At 37.8% G+C, this 20,548-nt stretch overlaps 1 protein-coding gene across 1 annotated transcript in view; it reads left to right on the forward strand.

Moving 5' to 3' along the window:
• Nucleotides 1–2,481: 2,481 nt before the first annotated feature.
• The window catches only part of LOC118439478, a 23,577-nt gene continuing 5,510 nt past the window's right edge, over nt 2,482–20,548 (forward strand). Inside the window, exons 1-8 of the mRNA XM_035860802.1 lie at nt 2,482–2,838; nt 3,254–3,289; nt 3,361–3,481; nt 3,550–3,623; nt 3,706–3,780; nt 4,332–4,565; nt 4,991–5,180; nt 5,680–5,783. Of these exons, the coding sequence (XP_035716695.1) occupies nt 2,524–2,838; nt 3,254–3,289; nt 3,361–3,481; nt 3,550–3,623; nt 3,706–3,780; nt 4,332–4,565; nt 4,991–5,180; nt 5,680–5,783 (1,149 nt within the window). The 5' untranslated portion in view covers nt 2,482–2,523. The remainder of the gene's footprint in view (nt 2,839–3,253; nt 3,290–3,360; nt 3,482–3,549; nt 3,624–3,705; nt 3,781–4,331; nt 4,566–4,990; nt 5,181–5,679; nt 5,784–20,548) is intronic.

Genomic DNA, 20,548 nt, shown 5'->3' on the forward strand with positions numbered 1-20,548 from the left:
AAATGTGTACTATTTGAAGACAACTGCATGATTCAAAAATGTTAACAATTAAAAAAATGTATCGCAATAACATATAAGAAAACTGAAAAATTTGGCGGATTTTTTCAACTTATTTGAAACTCTTAAAAACTGAAAATAATAAAAAATGAATAGGAATTTTGGAAATGTTATCCACAAATCTATCACGCTATGACTTTTCACTATATCACGGGTGTGATATGAGTATAAATAGAGCTAATATTTAATTGTTGCTATCTTGTAAAATTACACAGGTTTCACTCAGTTAACGCGAAATATTTCGTTTCAACCGCAATTTGTACTACATCTTCTTTGACAAAGGCTTCATGAATTATCGGCCAAATAAATTTAATTTATGCAAAATCCTGGTGACTCAGTACATAAGACTCCTCTCTCAGTTTTGAGGGTAATACTAATTACCCCATATTTACTACTCGCACCTCATTTATAGAAGATATGTATATGTATCTTATTCCTGGTATAGGAAAAATTAACATTTTCAGGCGTGACGTGACAAGAGGGGGGGAGGGGTCACGACGAGCGTGACAAAGGCGTGACAACAGGGATGGGGGGGTCCTAAAAAATGGCTTTTTTGCGTGACATAATTTATGGATCACCCCTAAGTAAAACGGATTGGAAATACGGATAAACGCGAACTTTTTCAAATTCCATGTAATCTTACAGTCAACCAATTGCTGGGGGGAGAGGTCAACGAGCTTCCGGGTAATTTTGGCGATATAACTTTCAACAACCGCCGCAACACTGAATGCCCACCCGGCGCCACAGGAACCTTGATCCGATTACGGGAGTGACGATCCCGTAATCTCTCCAGTCGATGGAGGCCGGAATAGTAGGAGTGGCTACAAGATAAGAATGCAATTTACATAGGTAGTCATAAAACGATGCTAAAGATTTGCTTCTATCTATTTCTATCTAGTCAATAAGAGTGTTTGGAAATTCAACCATGATACAAACTTTATCATTCATTCTTATATTTACGACTTGCAAATACAATCAAGACTGGGATGTCAAGGGGATGAAAAACGAGCGAATCGTTGCAGTGGGAAGGTACTATTATGGAAAAGATAACATCACCCCGTCCAAATTATGTCTTGCTCCAGCCATTGGTACCTACAACAGGGCCAATCTCAGCACTGAACAGCAGGGCCTTCCCCCTATGGAAATTGAGATAACGCAAGGTCGCAGCATAGTTTACAAAAATTCTCTATCCAGTCACAACAGCCCAATCAAATTGATGGATTTCACGAAGCCAGGCCATCAGAAAGTGTTAACTTTTCTTTTGGTCGATCCTGGGACCAAGATTTTATCCACATCCAGGGTCCCGTGTGAACAAAAGGGGTGGTACTTGGAGCAAGTGAAGTGCATCCTGTTGTCAAAGCTTCCTCTCGAGATGGTGGAACACATCGTCAACTTCGTGACCTTACCGCCGCTGGAAGTGGACATGATTTATGTTGACGACGACGAGGTGAAAACAGCGGCGGAGAAGATTTTCATTGAAAGAATTAAGTGGAAAGAGAAAGATCCCTTCCAACCTTGTAGGAGTGGGGCAGTGAAGGCACCAGCTAGTGCTAAGCCGATGAAAAAGAATCCATACATTCTGTTTTGATAAGTAAGACGTTGTTTATTTAATTGCAATTTTGCTATAAAATATCGTGTGAATGAATAGGTCAAATTTTCATGTGTTATGTAGATTTATTTATTTAAGTTGTAAGTGTCTCATCAATGATGTATCATTATATTATCTTTATTAACACCTCTGCATTAATAAATTATGACACAAGTATGTACATAGTTTGTAGGAATTTCCTGGAAATAAATTTACATTTTTTAGGTTAGCTGAAAAGTAAACAACTGACAGTAAATTTACATTTTGTTAAAATTGTTGTTTATCGCTTTTTCATGCTTGAAAATTTCGTTATTAAACGCTCTTCGTGTAGAACCCTGCCGCAATCTAGCCATGCACCATTATAAATATCATGCAAATATCATGCAAAACAGGGATAAGCTCACTGCTGGTAGTGGGAGTCGTTATTCCAAAGTGGTGTATACAAATAAAATGAAAATTATTTAATAGAGAATTGGATGCCATGGAATGTATATTTTCCTATCTTACCTACATAGGTACATATTTTAGGAAACTGACATTGGCTGAAAAGATAAATTGTCCGGCTTAGATCATGTCGATGTCGCGTGAGATAATTAAACCCTTCCTTGTAAAACTCAATATTATTCCAAACAAGAATTATTTTCCTACTGGATATTTAATGACATGCGATGATGTATTATCAATTTCCTTTATTATGCACTTGCCGTGTTCATTAGCCATACCTATACACACGTATATTTATGAATTTATGTTAAATTGGGAGGGTAGATACTACCTGTTTATTTTCAGACATGCAACTGACAAAACAAACCTTTAGTTTCTAGAATGGCTCTAGAGCAGGACAGAGTATTCAAAAAATCCAAAACGAATCCCAAATTATGGGAACAATGTTTGTAAACTTAACATCGTTACTCACCTTAGTTCGGGGTTACTTTATATTTTCGGGAATAGCATTTTCCTTCGTGGCGGGAGAATGGGGCAATACGTGTTCAACATATGACGGATACCCTTTTCGTGACAGCCCGCCCACCTTCTGCTGCAATGGGACGCAAATAAGTGAAAATGAGATTTCTGAAATGGAAGCGACCAGATTTTCCCGAAAATCTATTTCCAAGATATCAAACAGCCATTATTTTGCGTGTCAGAAAGAAGTATCGTCTGCTTATATGTCGGATAATATTTCAGTTTACCTGGTACAAAAGTTATACTACAATTTTTTATAAGTGACGTAAGACGAGTATGTAATATTCGAACCAATTTCTGTGTTACCCATTAAATTATTTTGAATTGGTTCTTTGCGATATTGCTTACCTATATATCATTAGTTTTGTTCAATTTCCGGTTTTTCAAGGGACAAAATAGTACATATTTTATTTAAGATGATGAAAACACGATTTTTTACTAAGCAGGTTAATAGGACTACGTATTTAAGTTACAGGACTAATGAGAAATAGTTTGATTTATTAGCCGCATACAAACTTTTATTATTTTAGAACATAGTTTTGACCAATTTTTATTGAACTGAATGAGAAGCTACATAAGTTTTAAGAATGACATGATTCTGTAATACTGAATTTTCAAGACTTATGTATATACTTTCTATTTCAGTGGAAACTAGCTGCCTGCATGTATCGACAACAGAATGTAAGTAAAAATTTTATTATCTATGATTTTATTAATTTTCGACATTACTGAAAGTTAGAATTGAATTTTAGAACGGCACAAAGACCATAAATTACTCGGACTTTGTCTCCTGGAAGGAAAGAACGGTGAACTACACGACGAATAAAACCATCCTGGCAGCAATTCTCGACAGAGGCAAATCCATGTGTCCAGGTTTGGATATGCCATAAATTGTGAAAAATATTTTGGTCTTAGGATTACTAATTTTTTGAAATAACCAGAGGCAGCAAAGAAGTCTGAATTCTACAAGAAGTTTCAAATACTGGAGAACTGCTATTACTCAAACATAGAAAAGGTATCAGTTGAAGAATACATAATCCATTGAAAGATATACTGTTAATCGTGGAGAATCATAGATTTTTTTAAAATTCAAGTAGAAATGCGCATCACAGGAAGCTATCAAGGTTCATTGGAAGATGGTCAGGAAAGAAAAGACAGAGTTTCCGTGGTCGGTGAGTGTGTTAATTGAGCAGCTGGTAAACGCGTATTTAGAAAGATAGTACTAGGATTTGGTATAAAGAAAGGGAATTCAGGTGTTGAAATTTTAGATTGAATCGTGTGTGCGATAAATTGGAAGGAAAGGTAGCGTTTTGAGAAATAACGTGAAATGGTTATCTATCATCTAAATAGGTGTCTGTGTGGGTTGAGGGTTTTTAAGTCATCGTGATAAATACAGTAACTTTCGTAAATTAGTGCTTGTTTACCAGGTTGCCTTTAAAAACATTTAATTACGATAGTTGCAACAAGAAAGATAAATTTTTGGTTGGGAATCTAAGGTTTAAAGTATTAGGCCTTTCAAGCTTTATCATGTGCACATCATACCTTTTGCAAGAAAACTTAACGCACTCTAAAAATTGTGAATTTTACCTCATCCAGTAAAAAAAGTGAGTATGGAAATACCCCATACCCAAATTCCGTGATAAATAATACAAAAAGGTCACATTAATTGAATTAAGTGTACAGATATTAGTACTATTTTAAATATGTCTTGTGCCAAATTTAGAACTGCCCCCGTCTTCCTGTTGTGTTTGGCTATCACCAAACACTCCGGTGTTGCCGGAACGAAACACTGCCGTGGATGGTAGATGATTTGCTTGGGTTTCAGATGAGTTCACTGCAAGCAGGAGAACCTTACGAGAAATGTTTACATTCGGTCAAGAACTTCGTGAATACTTCAGTAGAAGGTGGACCTGGAAAATGTTTGGAGGCTTGCGCATTTAATCCGATTGATTGGAAGGTAAGGATTATCTCATTTAACATGGAGACAAATGTAGAGCGCCAGGTGGCGGTAAATTAAAAAAAAATCTGAGCGCCTATGCAATTGCGGTAAAAAAGATTCAAAGTCGAAAATTGTCAAAAAATTATTAACAACGTACCGGCAACTTTACCTTTAGAATACCAATACTTTAATTCTTCAACCAAAGTAATTAATTCTAATTTCAGAAAATACCAGTTCCTATTTCAAAAATGTTGGCTGGAGTCCCTTCTATTTAAATATAGTATTACTGATAGCTCATTTAAAACCCCATTTTTGTTTTTAAAATTTATTCAAATATAAAAAACTGTACGTGGCATAGTAATTAAATTCTAAGTGTGGTCAAACGTTTAATTATGGACTTTCTGTTATGGCAAAGAATTGATAAAGGCTTTTTTGTATTTCAGGAAATCTCCGAAAAACGAGACATCGTGTGGAATGCGACATACTTTCTGGACTACTTGCTAAATTCTATAAATATCACACACGTCAAAAATAATTTAACGACCAAGGCCAATCAACAATTTAAATTTGCACGTTTGCCTAATGAAGGCATTCTTCGGAATACAAACGATTCAATCACATTCGCGGATATGGGTAAAGCGAAATTTTTATAAATTCGATGTAAAACACCTCAGCTAACAAACGATAGGGATTCGTGGGCGTGTAATTCACAAGGATTAGATGCAGACAGCAAATTATAATGTATCACCAATATTATATTTAGCTATCATATCAATCATAGAGCTCAGCGCAAATGCGCGAAGGCTTACTCGATCAAAAATTTTCGCATATCTAAATAGAAAGGCTCTTACTGATCATAAGAAGAAAATTGAAGAAAGTTGAAGAAAATGCAATCTGTAGCAGACAGCGGAATTGAATCATTAAAATTTTAACTGTATGACTATCCAGACCCTTTGGTAGTAAATATATGCAATTTTTTTGAAATTACATTAACTGTGTATAAAGTTCTGAGCTTTTTATTACGGCAGTCCGCAACGTTAGTGGACATCTTTTATGTTTCTCACTTTTATCTTTTATATTTTTGGAATGTTCTCACTTCTAACGTCGTTTTTTTAATGATTTCTAATGACAGAAAAGGAATACAAATCTGTGAACACTCCTTTCAACAAAAGTGTGGAAATATATTGCCGCTATTACTACGCTCTACGTGGATTGGCTGGGTCCAGCATTGTTGACGTAAGCGAATAAATTATATCGCGTTGTAGAAACAAGAAATTAATTTAATGGGTGCAATACAGAGGTTTGTGGAGAGTTAATGGTTGCCCTCGAGATATACTAAGTTTTTTCTAGTAATTTGACGCAATTTGGTTATAAATTTACTACCATGGAGGTTGTTTCAAATTGTTAGAGTCACCACTTGATGTTTGCTTTGTGCTGGATTATTTTTACTATGCAGGGTATATTCCTTGAAAATGAACGAGTTAAATCTTGAATAACTCCTGAATGGTATTAAATTGATGCTTCAGATTTTGAAGACAGTATGTATAAATACTCCTTGGCTTCGAGTGTATGTACATATGTACAAAAATTCAACTCTCTAGTAGTAATTATGGCTATGATTCCTCCCATAGCACGGTAAGATAGGGCAATGTATGTTCTTATGGGCCTAAAGAAGGCTATTATTACTCCCATAACGTGGTGAGATAGCCATTGGTTCCTCCCAATGAAATGTATTTTCTTATGGGCCAAAAGAAGGTTACTCCCATAACTTGGGGAGATAGGATTTGACTGCGCCAATGTATTTTCTTAAGGGTTATTAACAAACTTTTACCGATGTGTTTTCATGTGTCAATAAATATTGGCGGGACGACTTAAATTACCCCAAAATTTCTCAAATTGCCCCATATATCTTAGTTTACCCCTGGTGACTCAGTTTACCCCAATTGACCGAAATTACCCCAAATTTCAAATTACCCCAACAATGTATTTCTTATGGGTAAAAATCTTCCAGTTGCATGTACATGCGTTGACAAGAAATGTGGGCGGGACGTTTGAGACGTGATGTCCCAATTTATACTTTCCCAAATTATCAAAATGTCTCAATTTACCCCATTTGTCTGAAGTATCCCAAATTACCCCAATTGTCTTCAATTATCCCACTTATCTTAAAAATCAATAAACAACTCATTTTACCTCTATATAGACAAGTAATACTTATTGTGCTCTTAGTTACTCGCAGAGTCTCCAAGTTTAAAAATGCCTTTCAGAGAGCAACTCCTCATTTTCTCACTTTCAAGATAATACAATATCAAGCTTTAGAAATTGGTTATGCTCACCAATAATTTTGGAGCCCAACTCGTACGAAGTTGCCTTGGTAGAATGTGCCTACCCATCTACGCCAATTCGTTTTGGAAAGGGCGATGAATTGTACAAAGTGTTAATAAAAAATAATAACATTAATAGCCCCGTAAATGAAAACAAAACAATTTATAACAATGTTGTGCCATTCGTCTTGTTTAAAAATAATACGTATTCTGAGAATAAAACTGAGGATGAATGGATAACAGTTTGTAACAATACTAATATCGAAACGTTTGACGATTTACTTGAAGCAATGTCTACAAAAGACTTTTTGTTTAAACATTACAACGGATACACTCTTTTATCCACTCGGACAGTTGAAGAAGATGTAGTCTACGATTTTCAATTTAATACGCAAATGGCCAACATACTTGGATTCCCACATCAAATTCATTGTAACTCAAGCTTACAAGCAGATTATAAATTCAACTTTAAATCGAATAACTCGAGATATTATATTTATTGTGACATTGTCGAAAACCAGCATGTGGGCGATACCACAGCACCAATCCTAAGATCGTTTGTAAATCCTTATACTGATATTGATAAAATTGTTTCAAAAACGTTCAACAATTTACAATATGTCGCAGTGGCAAAACCATCCATGGACTATATTCACATCTATATAAGGAACTAGTTTGGTGAACCTCCTCCATTCTTATTTGGAAGTTTTAGTGCTACACTCCACTTTAGAAGAAAACGTTTCTAAAATGTATTCAGAAAACGATTATGATGATTATTACCAGGCCTACGAACCTCAGATTGGAGGATCATTGGCTTATAAGGCAAGTTATTATCGACAAAAGGGAGCTGGTCTTGGTGGCGTTTTTGGTGCCATAGCGAGTCGTTTACCACCTTTTGTAAAATCACTGCTACCACACGTTGTGCCTCCCATAAAGTCTGCAGTTAAAAATATCGCAATGGATGTTATAAATAATAAGCAATCTTTCAAAGATTCTTTGCGTTCGAATGCAATGAGTGCCTTAAAAGAGGCTGGAACGAATTTACTCAACCAGTCTGGTGGTAGGATTAGACGAAGAAGGAGAGTTCGAAAACGTCAAGCAAGAACTCGTAAACCAACAAAACGTAAAATCAAACGAAAGCCAAAACGTAAACCTCTCAAACGTTTAAAATCAAAGTCGAAAACGAAGAAGAAGAAGAAGAAATCGTCAAGACGAAAGCTTATTTCCAAACCATCCTTGTCTGATTGAGAAAATGGCTAAACCAAAGCAAATTGTTAACTTTATTCGGTCAGAGACTGATCTATTCTCTGAACCCGGCTACGACTTGACTCTTGCCAGCTCACACCGAGTTGATTATCATCCAATAACAAAGATTTCAGATCGATCCACTCCTCTGACATTTATTATTCAAGGAAATGATTCACAATACATTGACTTTTCTGAAACACAACTCTATATTCGCTGCAAGATTGTAGATAGCAAGGGAGCTGATAGGGATGCTGCTCAAACTGATACTGCGCCAGTTAACAATTTTCTACATTCAATGTTTAGTCAAGTTGCTATTTATTTTAATGATACGCAAATCACTTCCCCAACTTCATTATACCCATACAAGGCTTACTTGGAGACTCTGCTATCGTTTGGCAAAGAGTATACCAAGACTCAAGCAATGGCTGCTCTGTATCACAAAGAAGCAGATCCAACCACAGGAGATGAAGGGTGGAAAACTCGAGAGAAACTGACAAATAATAGCAAAGTGTTTGAACTGTGTGGAAAACTGAAGACGGATATATTTAACCAAAACCGATTTTGCATCCCAGGAATTGATATAAAAATTGTACTATATCGAGCACCAGACAGTTTTTGTCTGCTAAGCAAGACCTCCGGATCAGCACAAGATGCAGCACAACTTCACATTATGGAAGCTAAATTTGTTGTCCAAAAGCATACTCTACTTCCATCAATTACAATGGGACATTTAAGATTAATGGAAAAGGGTCAACCTGCATGCTATCCAATGCGAAGAGGAGACATGAAATCATTTTCCCTATCTGCCGGAACACTACAGTATACAAACGAGAGTCTGTTTAGCAGAAAAATGTTGTAACCAGAAAATTCATCAAAATTCAATAAATTTTGTACGAAATTAAAATGGGTTCCACTTTTGCATTTTCCTCGTCAATTTGTTAATCCTGTGTTCGTGCACTTTCTTTTGAATCCATGCACTCTGCTTCTTTGTCTTCTTCTTCTTCAGCTGCTTTCTTTTCAGACCACTCCCCTTCTGCTTGACAATAAATTGGTTGACGGTGGTTGGAAAGAGATCGGCTGGAGGGGACTTGGACTTTATAAACTGCAGCAAATTCAACATTGATGGATCCGATTTGAGAGTGGATTTTGCCGAGAATCCATGACATAATCCAACGAGAAGCGCGTTCATCTTCTTCAACGTATAGGTCACATCATTTACAATGACCTTATCAGCAGTTATTTTTACACCATTTGCTTGAAAAAAGTCGAGAATTTTCCTTCCCCGTCCAGTTGTGTTATTTAAAAGCGCATCTAGAGTAGTACCCGAAACTTCACGTGTTGGTTTTGAAATCACTGTTGAGGGCTGTTCAGTAGCAGTTTCGTTCTCTGCATTCTTCACAAGTAGTGGCTTTTTGTCATCCTGTCTCTTGTTATCAATAAGTTGACGATTTAAATTTTGCAAAAGCAAGATCTTTACTTCGTCAGGTATTGTAGAGTTTCCAAAAATGTTGGTTTTTTCAGCTTTCAGTTTCTCCTCAAGATCCAAGTCAACATCTTGTTGTGAATTCAGCGCCAGGATTTTCTTGTACCAACTTTCTGGTACAACCTTCATTTTTCTAGCCATTTCCCCACAAGTCCACCGACCAATGTGGTTAAAATTGGAACTAGTACTGGAAGAAAGCCCCCCTTTTGACACAAGTACTTCTTTTTACTTTTGATTGGTGACTTTAAACAAAGTTTTTGTATGGCGGTCTTGTGTCGCAATAATTTATTTTTCTGAGACTTTGTCACAGGAATATTTCTGTTGTTTAGATTGAGGCAAAGTTCACAAATGGAACGAATTTGTTCTCCTGTTGCTTTATTTATAAGCAGTTTTCTGTCTTTTGGCTTGCTCCTGCATAGACGATGCAAGTAAGAAGCATGGAGCTTAACACGATTTTCCGGTGCCATAATCAGTCAGCGTCCTTATCATGACTATGCCCTATATCTGCAAACGTTGGTTTTATATATTAGGCAGTTATGATAATGGGTTCAGCAAGTGCAGCAAGGATTAAGTCCTCCTACCTAAACGTCAAGAAGCCAAGCTCCTTTAGCGGACTAGGAGGTTTCATAAAGTCTGGAAAACGAAAAGAATCTCGTCAAGAAATCGAAAACGTTTTGAAAACTATTCCTGCTTATACGTTACATCGGTCGCGTAGAAAAATTTTTCCGAGACGAGTGGTGTACGTTAAGCGTATCTACGATCAATGGGGAATGGACCTGATGGACGTTTCTAAATATTCAAAGACGAATTACAACACTCATTTTTTGCTCACGGCAATAGATATTTTTTCCAAGCGAGGATATATTGAACCGCTCAAAAATAAGAGTGGACTAGTTGTAATGAAAGGCATTGAAAAGATTTTTAAAAGAAGCAAAGGACTGCCTCTTCGCATACAAGTTGATTTAGGGCGTGAGTTTTATAACGTTCATTTTGAAGAATTCCTTGAAAGTCTTGGGATAAAATTATTTTCAGTTCAGTCAGAACTCAAATCTTGTGTGGTTGAGAGGTTCAATCGCACAATTTTGGAAAAAATTCATAGATTTATGACAAACCATGAAACAACTAAATTTGTTGATCGTCTACCAGACCTTGAAAACAACTACAACTCATCATTTCATAGAAGTATAAAGTGTGCACCAAAGGAAGTTAACAAGAAGAACGAGAAAATTATATTTGCTCGGTTATACAACAAATTAATTGGAGCAACGGATACTCGCAAAGAAAAATTCAAAGTGAATGACGTTGTCTTAATCTCAAAAGTGAAGAAAATATTCGAAAAAGGAGCTTCAGCTAATTTCAATAAAGAAAAGTTTATAGTTAACGAAATAAAAACAACATTCCCCCGTACATATATTCTTCGTGATCTTAAAGGAGATATTTTGGAAGGTAAATTCTACCGAGAAGAAATGCAAAAAATATGATGGAGTGCATAAGAGGACTAGTATCACAGATCTCTAGCATATTTGCTAGGTTCAAGTCCAATTGTTGTATTTGCGCCAAATCTTGGTGCTGCGCTTCTCAAGTTGATACCCCAAGTAACGAGAATAACTCTGTAGAAGTTTTTGATATTGAGTTTGCATTATCAAGTGTTGGACGAAAGTGTGACTCGTGTAAGAAAACTACAAAACGCTATCATAACTATTTAGAGAGCCCAAATTGGATGCTTTTATGCATTGAATGTGGAATTGTGTATTTAGAAACGTTTCCAGAAAAATACAAAAAGGTAGAAGCGCACACGATATTATAATCAGTATTGGTTTGACGAAGCAGGACAATGGACTACCTACCTAGCCCAAGGCTATACAACAGAGGAATTCCTTTTCAGTCGAGGTTGGAGGAAGATTCCCAAACAGAGCAAGAACGTTTCATGAAACTTAAAGCTTGGTTTAAGAAAACGAGTACAAATACAACAATAAATCTTTCCAAGGAGACGAACCACATTGAGTTTGACATTCACGAAGTGCCTCGACTATGTGAACAATTGCTAACGTTTTACATGAAAAATGGCGGAAACGTTTTGTCTGCACTTACACTACGATCTGAAATAACACGACTAATACAGGAGCACAACGAAAGAGAAGTTCAAGACTTGAAAAGGTTCTCCATCGCGCTACCGACCTTTTACGAAACGGACGATTAAAGATCCATAACCCCTCCAATGTTGTATTCACAGCCAATCGATGCTGTTGACCATTATTACAATAGCATTAGTGGAAAAGCGTCTCCTCCACTATAAGAAGTGAGTGGATTGTTCAGTCGTCAGTACAGTCTTTACTCTACTTTCACAAAGTAAGCATCAAGTTTGTAAACCCATCCAAGTTTTCGAAAATCAACATGGCTTCAAAACAATCTAACATTTCGGGAATTGTCCCACCCCCAAACTCCCCAATCATCCGAGAAGAGAAGGGTAACCCCACTTCTCCGATTTCTGCTACAACTCAAAGTGCCAACCCCACCCAATCTTCTGCAACCCGAGCTGACAAGCGAGAACTGGACACCCCCACTCTCTCAACCGACGACAAGAAAATCAAGATTGAAGATGATCGCATCATCCAAGTGTATTCTAACGAGTTACTTGAAAAAATCCAAATTGTAATTGAAAGAAAGAAAAAGTGCATCTACTTGGATCTGTAACCTGTTTCTACGTGATTAAACGTCTCGTTGGAGCAATGCACAAGGATCCTGCTGTACGAGCCAAACTGAGTACGCTTTGCACGCAGATGTACCAAGAGTTCCCTTTCTTTGCGAGCCGAATGCTCTACGAAGAGGCCGAAGAACATGGATTCAAAGAAAACAAGCTTGCCTATAAAAGTGAGAATCCAGCCATTTGGGTAAGCGCCTTCAATGACGCCTACTATGTGTTTATCAAGCAAGAAGGAGTGACCGTTAATTTCAAACTTGACGATTCATGGGATGTTATCCACAAAATTGTCAAGACTGCATTCCCTCTCGTGGTTGGCGATGAGGGTCGAAACATTGCATTTTTCCAATGCTTTGAACGATTTTTAAGCGAAATCCTATACGACTACGAAGATCTCTACATGGCAAACTCCTACGAAAGATTGAAAGGTGAAATGATGCAGCTCGGATTCAACGAAGTGCGAGAGGGGGCCACACCCAAGTTTTATGTCATGAATAATTGGATTAGTGTTTCAATTCCCGACTTTAACGAAGCTAAAGATGAAGAAGATGACGAAGAAGAAAGAAAAGTGCTGGGTTGTGAAATCCAAACTGATATCCTGCTCAACCCATGGCTGTTGAATTTATATGGACATCCGTTGCAGAAATATGGCATTATCTCACCAGCCGAAATGTGTGCCAAGAAGAAGATGTTGCGTGAAATTCGAAAACGTACAAAACCAAGCAAGCCCAAGTTTGACATAATGATGATGGCCGAGTACTATGAGACGTCTGGATGGACACCAGTTGCGGAAGATGATTGGGCAGACATACCTGAGAAAGAGGGGGTCTACGTTTTTGGGATTGACGAAACGGGGCAGATTTGGCAAAAGTTTCGGACCGAAGCAAATCAAGACTTAATGATTTGGGAAGGAGTTTTGGAGGAGCTATGCAAACATAAGGATGTCAAGGAAGAAAAAGATGACAAGACCGTTCCAGATGTGAAGGACACAAAGCCATGCATGCATCTCCATCACCGAACTGTAACTGGCCAGCAAAATACTTTGCGAGTTGCGAAAATGGAAACGGGCAGCAAAGCATGGCGATTTTCCATCCAATACCAATGGAAAGCGGAAGAACGCCTGGCTGGTAGATTCAGAGGGGCAAACATGGATGAAGGACTATGTAGATTTGCGTGAAGTCACTGTTCCAGTTTTTTTCGTTCCAGAAAAATGTAACTGCGGGCAATTGACAAAAATGTAATTATTTGATTTTTTCAAGAGTAAATAAATTGGTATACACACCATTGTTTTGTAATCAGTTTGAATCTTGTATTTGCATGATACAGCTATCCAAGGAGCATGGAAGCATCAAAGACGAAAACGTTTGTTGAACGAAACTCATACATTTTCATATTCATTTCTTGCTTTCTTTTGGTACTCAGTTACATTATATATAGTGGTTCATTTGCTACAATACGTATAGTGTTGGATCATCATTTTGTGGTTACCAGACCTTTTCCTTTCAAGTTCATGGGACTTGACTAAAAAGCAAGTTTACATACAGTAAAACAATCATTTGAGTTTTGCAGTTTGTGACAACAAGACCATAGTAATGGAGTCTGTAGCTCAGTCAGTAAAAACGTTTATAGAACGTTTTTACTCGTTCATAATCCTTTGCATTTCCTGTCTTATTTTTGTTACAAGTTATATCATGTATATAGGAACATTTGCCAGCTTACGTATAGTATTAGATCATCATATTGACACCACTAAAAACTTTACATATGTTACCCTTGGACTAGTCTAAAAACGTTAGGATGGAGACCCCCCGTCGAAAAAAGACAAAGTGTGAACGTTGTATGCTTGAATTCTGTCAAGCTGTGCTCGGCTCTTTGTGCGTTATACTTATTCTCTTTGTTGGAATATTTTTTATTGTGACACTAGTTTACTGTATGGCATACTATCGCGAGTTTCTTATATATTTTTTCGAGAATATAAAGCATGAAATAATGCCGAATTCAACTAGTTTTGCTCCAAACGTTTACGCAACAACAACAACTCCAAGTATGGAGAAGGATAACATAAAGAAGAAACGTCGACCAGACATGGAAAAATTTAGAAGACCCAAACCGTCAAAACTACCTCGCAAGAAATCCTTACACTCTAACTCGGACGGTACAATAGTTGTGAACCCCATGCTTTACGCCAATCATTTTCAATTTTATGAAACGTGTGGAGGTTATCTATCGCTATATCCAAAGGACGGTCAATATTTGGTTTCGGCTAATGGAATAGCCGAGTGCGCACCACGGAGTCTTTATGTCTTGATGAACGACACTGGACGTGTGGAATTTCATCAACTTCAACTCTTTGACATTTCACTACGCATGCTTGAAGCTGGCCTCTCAAGACCTTTTCGGTACGAAGATTTGGAAGAATATAGAAGAAGTTCTAAAGCTATGCTTGAAGGCAAACCCCGACCTTCTCAGTATAACAGGGATAATTGGGTTCGTCCGTTTGACGTAAAGACTCCATGTCCATTAAAACCTCAAGAAGACCTTATTAAAACGTATTTTGAAGGATGCAACAAGAATATACCCAAGAGTGAAAAGAAAACGTTGCAGCCGAGCTATAAAGTGCAAGATACTAGCCTGTAAACCTTCAGTTGCGATGGAGTCGTCGAACGATCAAAAAGTTTTTCCTGTTCAAGAGTCCTTTGGACTTTTGCAAACTTTTCTGAAACATGGAGCGTACAACCTCCATGGCAACTCGTATTCTCCTCTTCATTTTTTGAGTGACCGTGTTGTTTTGGAGAATGCGACTGGAAGTATTGAAGTTGAAATTGAATCAGTGCTACATTTCGCACTAAATTTAGTACTGGTTGCTCGTGACTCGCCTGCCTCATCGCGGGACATTGCATTTTTTTCAAGTGAGTGTCAGAGTTTGCTGGAGGATATGAATAATAAGCAACACAAGAGGGGGACATATCTGACCAATCCCGAACTTCCACTGATGATGATGTGCAAGGTTATCGACAACACAAGGGCTGCCCTTCAGGACCACCCCCACTCGATGTTTATGGTATACAGTGTGGAATTTGTGAGCATTCTGCTGGTGATCACGCTTCGTGGGACGCGCCGGGCTTAACCTTATGCTAAGTATGCCAATATGGCAAATCTATGTAAACATATACAACATATGGCTTATTGTCATATATATGCCAATATGGCAAATCTATGTAAACATATACAACTTTGGCTTATTGCCATATATATATATATATATTCCTATGTAAACATATACAACTTGGCTTATTGCCATATCTATACCTAGGACCCTGAGCTCGCTCTCTTTTTGGTTTTTATATCAATAAATTGTAAATATTGTAATCATTTGTAGTTTTGACTACATTATGGCATCACCACCAGAGAGCATATCTGATGCAGAGTTTTTTGATACTCTTATTCATTTGCCTAAACGAAAATGCATACAAAAAAGAAGTCGTTCATACGTTTTAAGTACTGAACCATCCAAAGTCATCACCATTAGTCAGACGATTGAGGGACTTGAGCAGAAAATTCAAATCAACTCGGCATCTTTAGCCTGTTTTCTCAAGGATTTAGTGGATATTTCAGTAATTGCATATGGAAAGAGCTTGATAGATCATGCTACTTCGAGTTCCAAGCAAAATTAATTTATTCATTCTTTGTGTATATTATACAATCTTCCTCAAATAAACTTGACCTAAACCTGTAACGCTCGTCTTGTGTCTGACTTAAATCTATTACAAGATAACCATACGGTTTTTTCATAACATCGTCAAATGCAAATTGATGGACAGGATTATTTTTACCAGCATTCATTTGTCGACCAAGCTGTGCAACAAAAGTGGTGTCTCGAGGATTCTTCAAAGCAACAATATATTTTTGAGTTTAAAGTAATACTTCTAGTTTTACTTTCTCCAAAAAAATTTGAGTTAAAAATATAATTGAAATATTATTATGATGGCTATATATTGTAAACGCCTTAACCATTTCTTCGGATTTAGCTACATCTGTCATGAGGTCATCTATTATCAGCAATAAGGGTTCGCCATCTCCTCCAAACTCTGTGGGCAGACCCTTGTGGAATACAATGGATGGGGCGTCCTTTTTTATTTGCTCAAACAGAGCTGGCTGGTACTCTTGGTAGCAGTAATGAACTGATGCTATGGGCGGATGCATTAATTGCATGCGACGTTTTATGATCTTGGCTGTCAGCGTGCTCTTCCCGCTCTGGGTACCGCCTGCCATGGTTAAAGTAAATGGTGTTTTTAAGCGAATGTCAACGTCGTTACAAGTCTCCATGGTTGCTAAAATAAATTAATGAGATTTATTTACAAAAATTCAATCAATTTATCCTCTACAAATAATGTTGTGGTTACAAAAACCTTGTGAATTTAAAAGCGCTTGCTCGGCCTTATATTTAGGTGCATCAACATGGCCATGAGCATATGTAAACATTGGATTTACAATAAATCTTTTAGTATCAAAACCATTCAACGCTTTTTTCTTACAAAATATAGTATTAATATTATGTTTGCTACTAACAATGCTCCTGAAAGAAATTTGTTCGTGATGACAACGATTTATTATATCATCAATTAAATCATAGGGAATCTGATGCGCAATCGCAGAACTTATACAACCCTTTGCAGCAATCTTGATTTTCTTGACCATGTTTCCTTCAGCATCCCATGTTATCGCTTCTGCAGCATACATTTTTGACTTTGCAACGGCAAACTTCCACAGAACCGCTGAGCCAAATTCATCCTTCATTTTCTTTAAACGTTTGTGGTTGGTTGGATCTCTCATGAACTCTAGAATTCCACCATGCTCGCTCAGGTCGAACATGTCATTATTGGCCTGCATGTCCTTGTAAATATCTTCCGTCTCGACAAAGTAGACAAGCGAGTCTGAACTAACAAGAAAAACGTTTTTAGAAAAAAGGTTGAAAATGTTCGCTTCAACGTCGGCACCTGTGTCTCCATACAAGACTTTGGCAGAGTCCCCGTACTTTGGTACCATGTAGTCGTAGTGAAAATCGTACATCATACATTTGCTAATGTCCAGGATAGCCACGCCCACCGCAATCGGTTTATCCAAATAGACTGCCATACGTTTCTTGACTGCAATTTGAACATCCTCGTTGATTTCGATAATTCTTTGATACGTTGGTTTGCGAAGAACCCGTTTCATTTGAGCTTCAGTGCTGATGATAGTCATGGATTGCCTTTTTCTCTTGTTCTCTATGCACTGCAAACAATAAAAAGTTATTTTTAGAAAAAAATCGAAAAAGTTGGCGCCCCAAAAAAAATTTTTTTAGGGGGTGTGGTAATTTATGAGGGGGTGTAACCACCTTCCCAAAAGCGGCGTTGTTAAGTAATTTGTAGAAGTTTTTCTCGTACTCCGTGACCGCTTCAATTCGCTTTCTAGTATTGAAATCAAGAAAGGTTTTCATCCCCGGCGCCTGGGTAAACTGCATGCCTCGATGAATCTATGTATAGATGAATTTTAGTCTTATATTAAAAGCACTATAAAGAAAAGCACAAACCTTTGTAATCTTGAGTCCCAATTGTAGAAAACGTCTAATGTTTCTATAGTGGCACACATAATTCAGCTTGGGGTTCAAGTCGGCCACAAGTTTTGAAGTCGTAATGGCCGAGTTTGGAATTTCCAACTGCTGCACGTGATGTTGTTGGAACTCGGATAGTTCTTCTGATGCAATTACACGTTTTATGGGTGCAGGGGGGTAGTCATTTAGCTTGTTATGAGTCTCCGGGGGAACGATTAAATCAATTTCGAAAAAGTAGCCAGTGGTTGCGTCATCCGCCAGAGTTGAAAAACTTGTGAGGATCAAGGGATATAGAGTCGAGCTGGACTTGAGTCATCCACTTGTAGTCCTTTAGTGGAAGAGCTTCACACATTGCAGACCCTTGAGATAAAGAAGCAGCAGAAATTGAAAATAAGCGATAAGAAGTTATTATTTAAAATAAATGAATTTCTTACCATATAAATTATTTATATCTAAAAAAGATGTAGTGGGTTTGTCCTTGTCGTAAAGATCTTGCATGTAGGGGTTGTTTGCTTGCGCAATCGGCATCCCTCCGGCTCCGCAAACCCTTCCACGCACACCCTTTTCAAACCACTGGTATTCATCTAACCCCAAGTAGTCTAGTTCAACATCTCCCAGTTTGCATACACCATCAAATGCCACCATGGGGAGACTTAGATAGTGAGCAACATCTAGGCCATAGGATTCCCACAAAATGTCTCGAGTCCTCTCAAGACAATCTGCGAGAATGCTCACATCTAACAAACAATATAGATCATGCCATTCGCCCAAGTTTTTGATTTGATAGCTTGCCCAAACTTTTTTTGCGTTCTCATATTCGTCAGGGCTGCAGGGCTCTTCGGTAAGATCATTGAAGAAGTGTTCGATGGCAGGTAATTTTGTTTCTTGGAAATTATCCGGGGTTTTCATATAGGTGTACGGATATATACCTTTCCCCATCAAGAGATCAACGTTTCCATCTCGATAGAGAGCTTTTAGACCGTTGAATTTTGAAAACATTTTCTTGGTAGTCTTGAAATGTTCTGAGTTGTTGCCATGTCCAAGGGATTTTGATAGCTTGTCAATGGAGGCAGGCATCACAGCGCCGCTATCCACAAACCTCACTGTGCGTTCACCTTTCTTTACTGAGAAGGAGAGAAACCTCTCACTGGTGCATGGGATAACTTCTACTTCCATGTCTTGGGTGAAATTAGACACCAGGAAGTGTGCATCGTAATTTCTATATAACAAACTGATGTTAGGGTTTTTTATATATATAATTTGAAACAAAAGACTGCGATTACCTAAGTCCGTGAAAGTAGATAGGAGGCGAACGTCTAACACAGAACGTCTAAGATTGCAACTACAAAATTGAAAAAATTATGTTAAGTAATACAAAAACGGAAAATGGAATAATAATAATATTTTGAGCTACCTCTCATGGGATAACCCAAGAAATTGACGAGAAAAGTGATCGTGATGAAATACGGTTTTATTTTCTGGCTTTCCTTCCAATTTCTTTTTGCAAAAGTAGCACGGGTCTAGACTGTCGACGTCGTTATCAATTTGGTGAAGCAGGCGTTTCTTTAGTGTTGGGCTAATTTTCATATTATATTTTGATCTTTCTTGTACGATTTTAATTTCCTCTTGTCGAATTTCTTGATCCTTAAAAATGTCATCAAAAAATCTTGCTACCACGCTCTCATCATCTCGCTTTGCTCGATGCACGTTGTAGGCGACTATTGTATTGTTCCAATCCAAGCAGAGCCAGGCATATCCAGAAGGGGTATGGTTGGCCAGATCGAGTTGTCGCTCATTCTCAGGGAGGCGAGCGTTCTTGCTTCTTAACAATGACTCAAAGTCTGCATAATATCTTTAAAAACCGAAAGTGTGTTTAGTAAAAGATAACAGAATAATTAACACAAAAGCAGTACCTGTATGGGGCTTTAACCATGCGACCATACTTGTTGAAGGAATACGACTGTTCCTCAGGTACGGTCACCTGCTGCATTCCCAGGGCTAAGCAGTTGCTCCGGTGATTGTTCAAACGATCCTCGGTGGTGAAGCTATTTACACAGTTTTTGCAACTCCATGACTTGCTACTGCGTTGGGAGATAAGGGCATCAAAATTGCGTATTAATGCATAGTGTCCCTCCCATCCACTGTCGTTTTCATCCAAAATTAAAAGAATGTGAATCTCATGAAGATTTGAAACTTCAGTATCCGCATGAGTGTGTCTTGCAATCCTTTTTCTAACTCGAAATTGGGGTGTTTTGTTTGAAGAATATAATGGGTAGATTGAGTTTCTAATTTCTTTGCGAATTTTGAGATTATCCGCGGCACTACGGGTCGACTTTCTTGCCAGAGTAGAACAGAGTTCTTTGGCCGAATCTCCTTCTTCATAAACGAACACGTGAAGATCAATTGTAGGATTTTGCTCGGAGAACTTTGCAAACTGGGACATGTCCATGGGCATGCTAATTCCATCCCAGTTGAATCCATGATTTTGCAGTTCATCAATGTATGTAGACCTTCGCTCTTGGTGAAGACTGATGTGTTTCCCATGCCGAATTTTTAGTCTTGGCAAAATCTTGGATGCGACGCACGAAATCATAAAACATTTATTGTCAACTGTTCCAGTAGACGGGTCCGTGTTATCAATTGATAGCACGG

Source organism: Folsomia candida, unplaced genomic scaffold (genome assembly GCF_002217175.1).
Source record: "Folsomia candida strain VU population unplaced genomic scaffold, ASM221717v1 Fcan01_Sc036, whole genome shotgun sequence".
Taxonomy (NCBI): domain Eukaryota; kingdom Metazoa; phylum Arthropoda; class Collembola; order Entomobryomorpha; family Isotomidae; genus Folsomia; species Folsomia candida.